Source organism: Acromyrmex echinatior, chromosome 4 (genome assembly GCF_024713525.1).
Source record: "Acromyrmex echinatior isolate Ae372 chromosome 4, ASM2471352v2, whole genome shotgun sequence".
In the NCBI taxonomy this organism is placed as follows: domain Eukaryota; kingdom Metazoa; phylum Arthropoda; class Insecta; order Hymenoptera; family Formicidae; genus Acromyrmex; species Acromyrmex echinatior.
Genome location: NC_141855.1, coordinates 15,152,684 through 15,167,576, shown reverse-complemented (window position 1 = coordinate 15,167,576; position 14,893 = coordinate 15,152,684). Strand labels below are relative to the sequence as shown.

At 34.9% G+C, this 14,893-nt stretch overlaps 1 protein-coding gene across 6 annotated transcripts in view; it reads right to left on the bottom strand.

Annotated features, from left to right (window-relative positions):
- Positions 1-14,893, bottom strand: part of LOC105145459 (Down syndrome cell adhesion molecule 4) — a 230,904-nt gene that overhangs the window by 128,764 nt on the left and 87,247 nt on the right. For 5 of the 6 annotated variants that reach the window (XM_087405823.1, XM_087405822.1, XM_087405826.1 and 2 more), the window contains one exon: positions 11,807-11,899. In XM_087405823.1, the coding sequence (XP_087261949.1) occupies positions 11,807-11,864 (58 nt within the window). In that variant the 5' untranslated portion in view covers positions 11,865-11,899. Of the gene's footprint in view, positions 1-4,434; positions 5,308-11,806; positions 11,900-14,893 lie in introns of those variants that run through there. The other variant, XM_087405825.1, reaches the window with a different exon arrangement.

The window sequence follows — 14,893 nt, the reverse complement described above, 5'->3', positions numbered from 1 at the left end:
CGTCTAACTTTAATAGTTTTCGAGATAACATGACAGATTGATCGAATAGAAATTGATATTCTTTTTGAAGACAATTTTTAAAAATTCATCCATAATATCAAAGATAAACCTTACTATTATAAGTCATTGAAATTATCTTTTCTTATCAGGATCGAATGATGTTATTTTTGCATCTGGAAAATTTGACCTCTTTCTCTCTTAAAATTTCACAGCGAATGAATACGATTCTATCATACTAACAATAAAAATCATCTCAAAAAAAATCTCATTAGACCTTTTATTTTTCGTTTAACTGTAACAGTTTCCGAGATATCGGCGTGAACAGATGAAATTGAAATTTAAATTCTGCATATCTATATATATTTATACAAAATAATATTTAAACACATTTTCAATTTATTCATTTTATTTAATATGTTTATTCAAGCTCCAGATAAAAGAAGAATACTAATTGACAACTAAACGATTAAATAACTTTGCAACAAAATATTATTGACATTATAAATTTTTAAAATTTAATTTCTGTTAAAAAATTTAAATATATGCTATATATAAGTTGAATGTCTTGTAATTAACTATCGCTTGGCAGCGATAGCTTTATTTCATTAAACTAAAAGTATGGAAGTGGAATAATTGGGAAAATGCTACTTTCATCTATATATATATTTTTTAATTTGATTCATTCATATTAATAAAGTGTATATACAGATATGTAGACGCATCATTGAAATTTGACATTGCGTAATTGACATCATAAAGAAAAGGCAATCGGCGACGGAAGTGGACGATCGTTTGCGAAGTCGATTTTCGCAACAGATAATAATACACATTTCGCGATTAACCGTATTGATGTTTTGCACGCGGATGGAAATCCCTACAGATATCGCACTGGGGAGGTCGCAATTACGATCTCGCGAATACAATATCTCTCATTCACCGTCGCCGCCACACACACATCGTCACCCTCTACTCTTTTCCACCCGAATCGACTTCCTCCTGCTCCCTTTGTCCTTTTTCTCCACCTCGTCGTCGTCCTCTCATCGACAAAGTCGTGTGCCACCGTCGGAGAATCGCGATAATCTTGAAATCAATAAAGTGTCACCGCGAATTTCTCTCGTGATATACGTAGTGCGCAAGCTCCACGTCATTCTAATTTGCGACGCGTCCGCCGTCGTATTATATAGACGAAGCCGCAATCTGCAGCTCTATAGGACGCCGCGAAATTGCTGATAACGCACCCATGGATGTGCCTGCTCACCCCTTTACGTTAAAAATGCGGAACGCAATAATTCCATGTCGGATGCTCTTGGAATATCATAAAATATCGCAAACCAAATATCCGCCTAACGATATAAAATCATGAGACGTATTTCCTTCAAATAAATTGCATAAATATAAGATAAAATAAATAAAATATATCACACACTATATGTCCTCATATAAAATTATTCATGTAATTTCAGTACGTAATAGAAATTTTTCTAAAAAAAAAAAAAATGCAAAAAAAACATGAAACGTACCTATGGTATTTGAGTTGCTCAAAATAAACTTATCGCCGAAATGGGAAATGAGAAATGTAATCTCGATTTCATATTATACTGATAATGAGAGCATAAAAATCGTCTGCATGTTTGATAACAGGTACAGAAGCACTATTACATTCGCAAGCAAAGGGCTTGTGGGCAGACGGTGTTACGAAACAGGAGCAAAGAAACGACGACGGCAACAGCAGTGGCGGCGGCGGTGGGTGAAGAAAGATAAAACCCGAGAGAGCGTTCTCTCGGTGAGATTTTTCACGCGGACGTAGTCGCATATTTACGAGAAAGAAAATCGAGGCGCTCCGCTTGCTGCGATATTTATGGCGTGCCGGTTTCGATATCAGATAGATTACCCTCTCCCGCGATGGGGAAACGTCGATTCTGATCGTGTGTCGACCGAACGGAAATCAACTGACTGTCTCAACGTCGTTTCCAAAATGTCATCACTTTTTCCTCGCTCTCGTCGCGTTCGATTTCTTCTGCAAGGCAACGGAATCTTGTCATACGAATAGATCATTTCGTTTCTTTTCCTCAACGTAAGGCAGAAAAAGATTTCCCGTGTTCTTTCTTTCAAAAATAATTATTTCTAATACCTTAATATATCCAATCTACACTTAAAAAGCAAATTAATACAACAAATATAATACGAATCGATATTTTAAAAAAGCGGATGTATAACTCTGTGTTAGAAAGAACAGGAATAGCAGAGTAAATAACATAACTGGACTGCAATAAATGCGGCTATAACTGTAACGTTAATTAAGATAATATCTATTTATGAAACAAAATACGTGCCATGAAAGTTCTGATATTTAATATTAATTAAATTTAATTAATTTCCGAGGAAAAAAGGGAAAAGGATATATTAACCGGAAAATCGCACTCGTGTTCAACGACCTAATTTATTTTCACCCGCGTACCACCACGAAAAACGTCATCGTGCGCATTTAGTCAGCTATATTCGCGACTTATCTTCCATAATTACATGCGCCGTGCAACATCGCGTGAAATTAATATTCGCGATGTGAGGTAATATCGTCGAATATAGATTCGCGCGGTCGAATAAAACGAATAATTTCAAGAGCGAGGGTTAATATCGGTGCGAGGCCAGAGCTATCGATCAATCTCCCGTCGAGTCTTTGACGGAGGACTCCCACCGAACCTTTATATCCGCAAGGAATCCCAATAAGTTTTTCGTCGAGGCTCCAATCCAATCGCCGCGACTCCCTGATTCTATCTTGGCCGCGTGGAAAGTGCCTTTTTCCCACGAGGCGGTTCGTCCGCACGGTTCTTTAAACGCGCAAAGGTGTACTTCGCACACGTACGCACACACTGAGACACGTACGTGTCTGATAAATAAGTAACGTGGTGAATTCTCTCGAGTCGAAGGTTCAATGGACCGCTACCACTGCGGGTAACTGCCCTCTCAATTCCGCCGCGCGATTAATAACGTTGAAAGCACGGATTCAGCTGACTAGAAAAGGCTCGACTCGCTTTAACGCCTTAAGGTCACCACATCGCATTGCAATTTTCTAGTATAATATATATATAATTCTAATGCAATATTATCTGAAATAATTTAATTCGAAACGCTACTTCATTATTTTATACGTACGAATAAATAAAATTAAAATATTTAGTAGTATCTTAACATATAATCGTATTTAATATTGACAAAATTAAAGTTTCACAATATCCTAATATATTATATAAGATAGTTTTAATAGACACTTAACTCTTTCATTAAAAGAAAATCGACTTATCCAATTTATCTAAATGTGATAAATTAAATATTTAGTTGTAGGAAATATTTATCAGAAGTAAATAGAATATTTATTACTATATACTTGATAAACTAACGGAATTTGATTAAAACGGGATTAAAAAATATAAATGCTAAATTTTTACGATATTTTGTAATTGCGTAATTTAGATCATTTTCAAGTTATTTACAATTATTTGTAATAAAAATGTCAAATTGTTCTTATCCAAACAGATATAAATATTAAAAAGGATATAATAAAAAATGTATAACAAAAGCCATCTTAATTACCATTCATATACACAAAATACAAATTAGAAGAAAAAAATAATTATATCGCAAAACAGGTCGTTAATCTGGCACATCAATTAGCCGTATTGGAATTGATATAGGGAATAGAACTCTAATAATTATAAAATATTAATTACTAGCCGCAAACAATGTTTACACATATCCTGTGTTAATATATTCTACGTTATAACAAATTAAAATAATTAATTATGTAAAAATGAGTCAGGCATTTTCACTCTCTAATTATACTTCTTTCTCGGCCATGTGTTTATGCCAACTACGTCCTAAATTTTATATGTAAATTTTTTCATACTGCATTGATTCCATCACACTTCGCCTGCTTTCTTCATGAAAAAAGGTTATTTAAAAATTTATTAACTGAAGATTATACGCGCGCGTTGTAAATGATTATATTCAATATTTTAAAGAATTCTGAAATCTATCATATATCACTGTCATCTATCATATATTCACTTTATGATACTTTGTAATGTTGTACGAATTAATCAGAATTAAAAATTCTGTTACAAGAATGCTGAAAAGAATGCTAGTTTTTGAGTTGCGAAATAATTAAAATTGACCCCATCATATAATATATGTACATACTTAACTTAATATACTGATTCATCATTTATTTTTTAAACTTAAATAATATCGATTGTACTATTATATTACAAGAATGCAATATAGTCCACTGAAATTATAAATTAAATTACAAGTAACAGAATTGTATTATTGTTTAATAATCTAAATTATATCTTCCCTTTTCTGATATTTTCATATCTTTTAAAATAAATTTAAACGAGTAATTCCGTTAAAAAATAATGAATAAAGAGTAGTTACTCATCGGCACTGTTGCTCCGCTGCCATCCGATGTCGCCTACATTCCTTCTGTTCTCTAGACATCTCTCTTATTCGTCTTTCTTGCCGTTTCTTCATGACACTTGTATAACATTCACTTGGGAAAGTACGATGAATTACGAGCGTTTTAAGTAACACGTTCTGACACTCAACGAAGAAAAAGCACGAAAGTGGTTTCGAAAAGTGACCGTTGTCCGCATCCATGTGTTCATGAATTATATAGGAGCAGTGTAACGATCGTTAGTCTTAATTGTACGAAGTGTTCGACATTTCGTGGTACTCATCGCACGATTCAATTCGTAAAATAATACGACATATCGAGTAGCACGCGGCAGTTACCTGCTCGTTCGAAGGTCAGAGTTACAAATGATATCGCGACGCGTATATTGTGTTTAAATTTAAAAAAGTAATAATAATTTTAGGAAAACGAAATATTTAATGTACTACAGTTATTATAGACTTCCTCCTGTTCCCCTGGCACTTTCTTGCTCACTTTTCTTATTGTTTCTTTTCATGACACTTGTACAATGCTCACTTGAAGAAGGACAATTAATTACGAGCGTTTTAAGTAACATGTTCCAGATCTAACAAAGAAAAAGCACGAAATGTAGTTTCGAAGAGTGATCGTTGTATAGATGTATTCGCGAATCATTAATTATGGGAACGGTGTAACGATCGTTAATCTTAATTATTGTAGAAAGTGTTTAACGTCTCGTGGTACACGTCACACGATCGCAATTTGTAAAATAATACGACACATTGAGCGGCACGCGACAGTTACCTGCTCGCTCGGAGGTCATAGTACGAATGATAGCGGCGGCGAACTTGTTTACAACGCAATGTTACACACTACGTCACGCACGATAACGGCACCAAGCGCCGTGTACATACCATATATACCGACTTTAAATTTCAAAAAGTTCCTAAGAGAATAAAATATAACATATTACAATTTAACATACATACAAAATAATATTCCATTCCTTGATTTACCTTGTAATTTTGATCAGACCGTGCTATAATACATCAAATAAAAATTTATTTAAATATTTAAATGTGAAAACCGACTTGTTACTATCACTTTTTTAAGTTCAATTTTTACATTCGAAAATTAATAAAAATTGTGTATCAATGAATTGAGGACTATTCTTACATTTTGTTTAACAAATTAGGAAGAATCTTTGAAGAAACGTGATGGTTGATTTTCTTAATTTGAAATTAATGTATTAAAATTCTGAAATTACAACTCTTAAATTACACAGTCATTCTTCTCGAAACGTGAAACTTTGCAAAAATAATAATAAATTAATGTGTGTCTATTATATTTTCCAATTAGAATAAAATTTAAATAATAAATTAATTGATAAAAAAATAATATAATTAATAAACTTTCAAAACCTAGATTTAATGTTAGATTGCATAATTCTTTTAAAATGAAATGACCTAAATATTTAATAAATGAATTTGCACATAAAAGTTAAAATTTTTTCTTAATTGAGCATTAAAAGTTAATATCATTCAAACTAAAAAAGTTAATACAAAATCGAGGATACGTATTTTATATTTTATATTTACATTTTGATTACTTATGACTGAAAAATTAATGTAGTCTTAATTTTAATTGTCAGTTTTAATAAATCCTTAGTACACACCTTAATTTTTGGCATTTTTACACGTTCGATCATTTGTGTCCAGGATTAATTTTTATCACTTTTACAAATATGTATAAATTATTAAACGATTTTTTATATATTTTGACATCTTTAGAAAATATTTGTACAGTTATATATTTATAACAAATTATGAATTGTTATAACTAAATATAGTTAACAAAAAGAGAAAAATACATTGTTTCATATAAAAATGTAAAACTTTGAAACAAAAATATTTAAAGAAAAAATATAGTTCAATATCTTAACATTGATATTCCAAACTACAAAAAAAAATAGTTCAAGTGTCAGCTGTCCAAAAAGTTTAATTGAGTGAAAATGAAAGTTTTTTTAATATGCATTTTTTTAATATGAATGGTTATAAATTGAAGATATGTTGTATTTACATTTTAAATGCATTTTATTATTGCTATTATGTTAAAAAAAACTTATTAATTTATTAGGAAAATGTTCTGTATAACATTACAGACAACATAATACATAATATTACTGACACGTTTAACACAAGGGTGCCAAAAATCGTGTTTATTAAGGACTAATACGTTATTTTAGGGTTAAATTCTTTTTTTAATTCGCAAAATATTTTCGCAATACAACCGAGAATTAGTTGAAAATAAAGAAAAAAATAAAAATTTTTTAGTTACAAAAAATGTACACTCTGTATACACCTTGAGTCATTTTGTCATTTGTGACCCAGAAGTGAGTTATGTCAGTTAAAAAATACGCATGAATTGAGATCGGCAATGCACAAAACTTTCTTTTTTCTTAATGTCAAACTTTTTTTAGAAAATAAATCGGTATTTGATCAGGTGCTTTTAGTATTTTAAAGAAAAGAAATGCGCAAAACACGAATGATTCAAAGGTGTGTATTAAGGATTAATCTGTAGAACATGATATAAAAACATCTTACGGTTTATGAAATTTATTATCACATTCCAATAAAATTTTAATGAGAATTTCTTCAATAGAAAATTAAAAATTGTCTATTTCCCATCTCCATCTCTATCTTCAAATTTTTTTTTATCGTATATCAAAATAATGGACACAAATAAAAAGAGACAATTAACTAAGTAGATCATTTGCAGGCATTAAGTGATCGAAGATCCAATGGTGTTTGGAAAACTTCCGTATCGTACTATCGTTCTTTATTTACTGAATAATATTCAGTATTGATGATGCCGGATGAGTCGTTGTTTTTCGTTTGAGCATCGATCGAGCGCGTCTCATCAGACCGTAAAGTATTTCGCGAGGAATCCCAATAAGGAATCCTTTACACACACACAGTTACCTTTGTGATATCGATACTGACATTCTCAACCAGTGTTCGAAAGAAGTGCCTTCAGAATCTCAAGATGACCAAGAGAGGAGATACGCGAGTGAATCGACGTGAGTGGGTGTTGAATGCTGAAGCAGGACGTCTTTCATGCGCTCCCACATATATACGACGGCTGATAAATAAATAACATGGAGTTGGAAAGGCGAAAGGGGTAGTCGCGAGCTGTCCGGTCAGGAGTTGGACGGTAGTAAAAGGAAGTAATGCTGGCCCGTGAAAGAGAATCAATTCAATTCGTACTCATTCCTTTCTCCGCTCTACCCTTTCACCACCCCGACTATCTTTCCTACGCCTGTAACCCCGGTGAGTTGCTCACCGCCCCACGGTGGTCGTTTCTTTCCACAGTCCTCGCCGTCGACCTTCTCCTCGCCCTCCACCTCGCGGCGCAACAAGTGCGCGCCGACTCGCATCTTTAAGAAAGCAGTCTCGTACCCCCGATCCGCCCATCTTCACCACCACCTCCACCACCTTCGGCTTCCAACTTTGGCTCGAGCCACTGCGTCGCCATCTAACACCGTCGTTTCACGACACAGCCGAGCGTTTTCCTCGTCTTTTTTCTCCGCGTCTTCTCTGGTCCCGTTTCTTCTCTTTTCTCACCCCTACGTATCCTTCATCCCCTCAGCCAAGCTGCGACTACCTTCCAAATTACTCCACACTCTCTCATCTCTTTCTCTTCGTTTTCTCTTTCTCTCCATCTGTTGTTCTCTCTCTTTTTTCTGCTATTCTTCCCTTAGAAATCGCTTACGCTTCCACGCGTTCACTTTTTTTCCCTCCTGCTGATTATATTCTCTTTTGTTTCTCGTATTCCTCATCCGATGATACATTTTATGCACACCTGCGGAAGATGAGAGAGTACGGCGAAACAGACTTGGCGAGCGAAGGCAAAGACGCGAAAAAAAGACAGACTTTGCGGCTCGATTAACACGAATTCGAAGCGCCGATTCGAGAATTTTTACAGATATCTCGCAGTTGCGAATAATACAGGATAAAGGCTTGGAGAATGAAAAGAACACTTGCTATCCGTTAAAGAGAGTGTAGTGTAATCGAGACGAGTATGATTTAACGCAAATTTTCGAGAGAGAGAAACCTGCTGCCCTTATCGCTGATTAAATTCTAGAAATTATTTGTAATATTGCTTAGATCGATTTCAACTTGAATAAATCGGTTAAGCGATGAAATTGGCAGTCTTAGATCTTATTAATTAATAAAATAAAAAAATATGCGAAGAAAATAACTTCTTGCAGTTGTGCTCCATTTATTGTAATTTCAAGTTTATAGGGTGGTAGAAGAGAAATGTCTTAAACAATTTTTGTTTAAATATTTATCTGTAAATCATAAACTCAGACTGAATTTAAACCGTGAAAATCTACGTTTAGTAATAATATCTTAGCAATTCCTTCTTTTTTGGAATGTTTTTTTGACAGTCAATATCAGGCCTGTCCAATTTGAGCTCCACAGCAAAAAGCCATCGACGCAAAAAAATTCAATGTAGATTTCGGGAAAGTACAGTGTTAATACGCATTTAAGTGACGCTTATCGACACTTTATAATTCCTAAAATCTTATTCACATTGAATTTTTTTACGTCGATGGCTTTGCGTTTTGGTTTCGGAGATGAAATTGGGCAGACTTGGCCTAGATAATAATCGAGATTCATTGCTGCAAAAAATAAAAATGCGAGATTTGGAAGCTGCGATAAGCGAGAAATTTAATGAATACCAGCGCGTCGCGCGGGACATTGCACGTAACTACATGGACATCTGCGACCCTGTCGAACGCGACATCGGATCGTCATTCGATGAAACACGCTGAATTTATTGGCGGTTTAATGCCGCTCGGGACGTTTATAGGAGTGCAATAAATAAAGTGGAGCGCGCTATTACGAGTGACAGGAACGTTACCGGAGGCCGAAGTGGCTGGAAACACTGTGTCGCAGAGGCGCAGCATGATCGCGCGAGCCCGATGTAGCCGATTGATATTTTTTTCCTGACATAATTACTACTGCAAGTAGTACAGGACGAATCCGATAAAAATAAATTTTCCGTCTATAATTTAATTAAATTTGAATTAATCAAACTACTGTTATCACAATTTTTGAAATATACACAACAATATCTAGATAACTATAATACAGACATAAATGAAATGTAAATCTACAAAATTTTTAATAAATGAGTTGCTAGATTGTAAAATAAATCATCTATCTGCTATTCAATCTGTTCAATGCTCCGTTAATTTATCTTGGCAAGATTACAACAAACTAAGTTATAGGAGTGCCCGACCATATCACTATCTGGAAGCGAATGTAACATCCGAGGAAGCACATTGACATTGTCGTCTTCGATCTCAAAGGTACGCAACTTCCTCAAGAACGACCCTTCCTGTCACGATGATCGACGAAACCGTTGAGCGAATGTGCCAGTTTAACGATCAGGAAATTCGACGAAAAGGAAAGTTATTAATGGCTAAAGTTGGACGATGTTGGAAACGACGGCGACGTGCGCGCACAACGGGGCGAGACACCCTCTCGATTACAAAGCGCGCGAACGAGAAGTAACTATACGGACAGGGTAGGGTTACAAATTGCGTCTGAAAGTTGCTCCCCGTTGCTCTAGCGGGATAATGGATTCTGGAATAAACGAAACTGCCGCCGGGCCATAATTTAAACGGATGCAGTGCTGCGCGGTGGATCCGCTTTCGTCACGCGCTTTCGAGCCGGGCTCGACATCGAGCGAGCGAGAGGCTGCGAAGTGGCAGAAAATCAATCGGACACCCTGGGACACTTCGGGATACCTCCGCAAAACGAGAGAGAATTCGCGGCTGCACCCAGTAACCGTGCTCGTGTCGAAAGAGAGGGCGGCATCGTGTGTTCGAAAAGTAACGAATACGCCTGTAAACGCTCTGTAAAGCGAGCCGTTTCGCGGACAGCCGCAAAAATCGAGTAAAAAATACGGTCAGTCTGAACCAGTATGAACCAGTTTGTACGAAACTGTGATAATTCGCATCGCGATCAATTGTAGCGTGAATTGCTATCGTGAAATACTCAAATACATTATAGGTAATCAATAAAAAAAAAAAAACAACTTTTCCGTAGATAATTTAGATTTGAAGATTTAACATAAATATTATTGTACCTTTTTCTTTTGATTTTTTAATTATTATAGAACATCCATAAATTTTTTTAGCGTAAATATCTATGTATAGTAAAATTATACATGCACTTTCTAAATTCTTTAGAGTGGAATCTCACTCTAAAGAGTGAAAATTAAGTCAGTCTTAAAAAAGAGTGGCTCAATTTTCACCTTCCAAAAATGAGATTTCACTCTTCAGAGTAAGCTTTCACTCTAAAAGTTTTAGAGAGTACATTTTTGTAGAAAAAGAAATGAGATAATCTTATATCAAATTTCTAGCTTGTCGCAAATTCTTGTCTCTTTCTCTACCATAACTATGCACATAATTCATGATTTTTCGTTCAACACAGTATTCGGAGTTTAATAATATCTCATAAACAATGACATTTTGGAGTTTGCATTTTTCGTCGGACATTTTGCATAACACGTTTCACATTTATTTCCGCGATGTGGAAGAAGCTCGCGAATGTAATCGCAAATTAGTCGAATCTCGTTACAGTGTGTAGAGGGCACGTTGTGAACGCATTGCATTTGAATTGTAGAACGCAAGTAATAGGCCGGCGAGTTTATTTCCGCGCGAAAGCAGCCGTATGCGCATCCGTAACGCGGATTACACGTTCAGCTTACCACACGCGTGTGTGGTGTGCATAGTTACATGACACTGTTAAATTTTATGTGTGATCTAACAGCCGTGTTACGTTCACTATACCGCAGAGAAGCGAACGTATATAATTCTCGACGCAGTGCTTTGTCATTTTTACGCAGATTTTACGACAATTCTACCAGTTTTATCGAATGTCTATTCTGAAAAGTACGCGCTTCCAAGTTAACATCGATTTTTTCTTCAAACCATTCTTATTGATTAATGATAGGAATTATCAGAAATTACTTGTGTGTTCTGAAGACACCATCTCTTATCTCACGTAATATCCATACGATATATTCTTCGTTAATTATCAGCACGATAGTTTTAATGGTTTTTTTTTTCTCCACAAACTACCATCTCACATATACTTCGAGGATTCATTAAATTCATCGAATCCGTACCCGATAATAACCCAAGCGATTTAAAATCAAAGAAATTGATTTTTGAAGAACGCAACTAAATTACCATCGTAACAAGTGTGCGCAGGACGGTACCAGGATCATTTGCATGGGCATGGCCCATCCGATTGGATTCGCTCACCACCAAAAGCACAACCCTCTCATGTTCTTACTTACCGCGAACAAGGATGAGGATGCTGAACAGCAGCGCGGTGCTGAACGGCCAACCGGCCATCCTGGCGTGGAGCGTTACGTCGATTCAGCTTCCTCCTGAAACAATACAAGCATGCCCAATCAATCAACCCGTCCACTATACCGCTATCCCAGAGCCAACGCCGATCTCTGCCTTCCCCTTTCCCCCTCCCTCCCTCCCTCCCTCCTTCCCTCTCTCTCTCTGTCTATCTCTTTCTTTTATCCCTTCGTCCCTCAACGTAAAACCGTTGTCTGTCCCCATCCTCGCCGTGCGGGCCTCATCCTACCTTTCGACTCCTCCTCAACCCCCGCCCTCTTTCCTGGCAGACTGCCCGTTCCACGTTCAACCTCGTCCTCATACCCTTTTCCCTTCGGTACCAGCCAACCTCTCATCCCACTTACACGCCAATCCTCTACGCCCCGTATCGACAATTTTTTTTCCTCCCTCTCGAATCCGTGCCTGGGGGCTTGTCCGCTCAATGAAAGTCCTCCCAGACGGTGCACGTCGAGCGACGTACATAATCGTGAAACATGCGATGCGTGCCACACCAGCTTGGCGCTTGGAGTATCGGAAATGCCCTCTCTCGCGTTTGCGCGCGCGTTTTTTGCCGTTCAACGCAAGCCGCAAGGTCCTCGACCTCACCAAAGGTCCTTGAACAGCTCTGTTGGATTTAGGGATTCGTCATATTAATGACGATTTGTTTAATTAATAGTCTAATCTAATATTAATACAAGGTAATAGTTTAATACTTGGTTTTAGCGTCCGAAATCAGAAAATATTATATTTTCGATATCTCGTTGTAATAAAAAAAGTTAATGCAATCTTTGTAATTATAAGTAGCATCTTTCTTTATTCATTGTAGTACGTAGTAGTAATAATATATTATTAATTTATTATTTATAACATTCATTCATAATTAAAGCAGTAATTATAATCATAAGTAATAATTCTATAAAAAATTAATTATAGATTAATTATACGGCATAACTCGGTATGTAATTTACTTATCATAAATGTAGGTATTATAATATAATATTAATAATCAATTTAATTTTTGATTCTGTCAAATAATTTAAATAAAAATTTAAATAAAAATTTGAAGTTTAACACTAATTTATTCAACAATTTTGTAGATCTTCAAAAATTTTTTTAGCATCTGCATAATATATTAACTAAAATTCTACACTAAATATATCAATTAGAAGATTCACAAAAAGTTCAAATTTTTCTTCCCGTGGAAAGATAAAAAAAAATAGTCTTCTCGTGTTTTAAAAATTGTTAATTCGTATAAAATTTATAAAATCGTATGCTTCTTGAACAGACGGTTTTCAATCGCTACGAGCAACGAGAAAAGAAATTCTAAACTCTTCTATTGTAAGCGACAGCACAAGGAGATAAACGTTATGTAAAATATACCGATACTTATTAAGTACAAGTCGATCTGCGATCACAAAAGTGCAAATTACTGGATGCTAAGGTGTTCATCCTTATACATTGAGCAACGTTCTTTTTATAGAGTTAAAAATGCTCGCGTTTTTCACCATGTCCTTTACGGACTTCATTCAAAGAGACCGAATCTGGAGCATTCGATTCGCTTCACGGCGCCGCGGTTGCATCACAGTAAAGCCAAAGGATGACCCACACAGCCCTTATGCACTTCGTTCGCGTGTATACACGAGCGATTCATGAAGATGTAGTTCTTCTATCTACCTTCGCTCGTCTCCGGTTATTTCTTTGCTGAATATTTTTCGAGCTTCTACTTATATACACCGTGGAGCAAGTATAAAGAAATGTACTTGCATTCCACTCAATATGAAGGAGAAATATTAATTAAAAAAATAAGATAAATAAAGAGTGTTTCCTCGAATAAAAGTATCTAATTTATTATGCATGTTCTTGTGTTTTTTTCATTAACGTAACTCATTAATTAATATGAAGATATATTTTGTTTATTATAGCATATCTTTCAGGCAGCGCAGAATTAAAAACAAAAAAATAAAGAAGATATATTAATAAAGACATATTAGTTTTATTAATGTAAACATGGAGATAATAATAATTTCATAAGAAAAATAAAATAAAATTAATCATTTCTCTTTATATACAAGTTAGAATAATTCTTAGTAGAGTCTGCCAGGATAAAAAAATATCTTTCTAAAAAAGGAAAATTAATTCTACTAAAGACGTCGCTATTTGTTTCTTTACTAGTCGAAATATATGTATATGTACTATATACTTCAAAATGAACATTCTTGAACATTCTTTACATTACCAACGCAAAGGATTAATTCGAAATTTTAAAGATTGCTGAACGAAGGAAAAATGTTAAAAAATGTATATATTCTGAAAGTTATTATGCTTACCCGGAAGAACCAATTGAAACACACTCGTACGTTTCCTCTATTGCGCAAAACTGCCCTTATCCGAACACTGCCAATGAAACGGACCACCAGAAAGCAATTCTCCACTCTGCTCACAATTAAGTTTACGAACGAGATCGAGTGTTCGACCTACCATTTCCTCACGTTGAGACGCGAGAATTGGATAGAAACGACAAGCAAAAAAAAAATCGAGAAAGAATCGATCGGCCGAATTGGACTAATAATACACAGAGACTATGACCCAGTTATTTTCAAGCAAAATGTCGAAGCTGTCGAAGATACTCGATCAGAGACACGCTCTTAAATAGGATACGATAAAAAAATTTAAAAAAATTATATGATCGACCTGCATATGTCAAATCAAATTGTAAATATATTACAGTAATTATTAATATAATAATATAATACAATTTCAAATTATACATTAATAATATAATATAAGATTAATAGATAATGTAATTGCAAATTGTATACGATAATATAATTACAGTAATTAATTAACATAATTAGAATTTTGAAAGATGAAAGTGCTAAAAAATTTTTCTTTATTTATATTACAAATTCATTGAGAAAAATATTAAAAATATAGGTCATTATTACTTTTCAATAGTTATCTGGTCAAAAAGTCAAATTAAAAATGTGATGTAATTTTCTCAAGATTCTACGATATTATCTACGGAAACTGCGGAA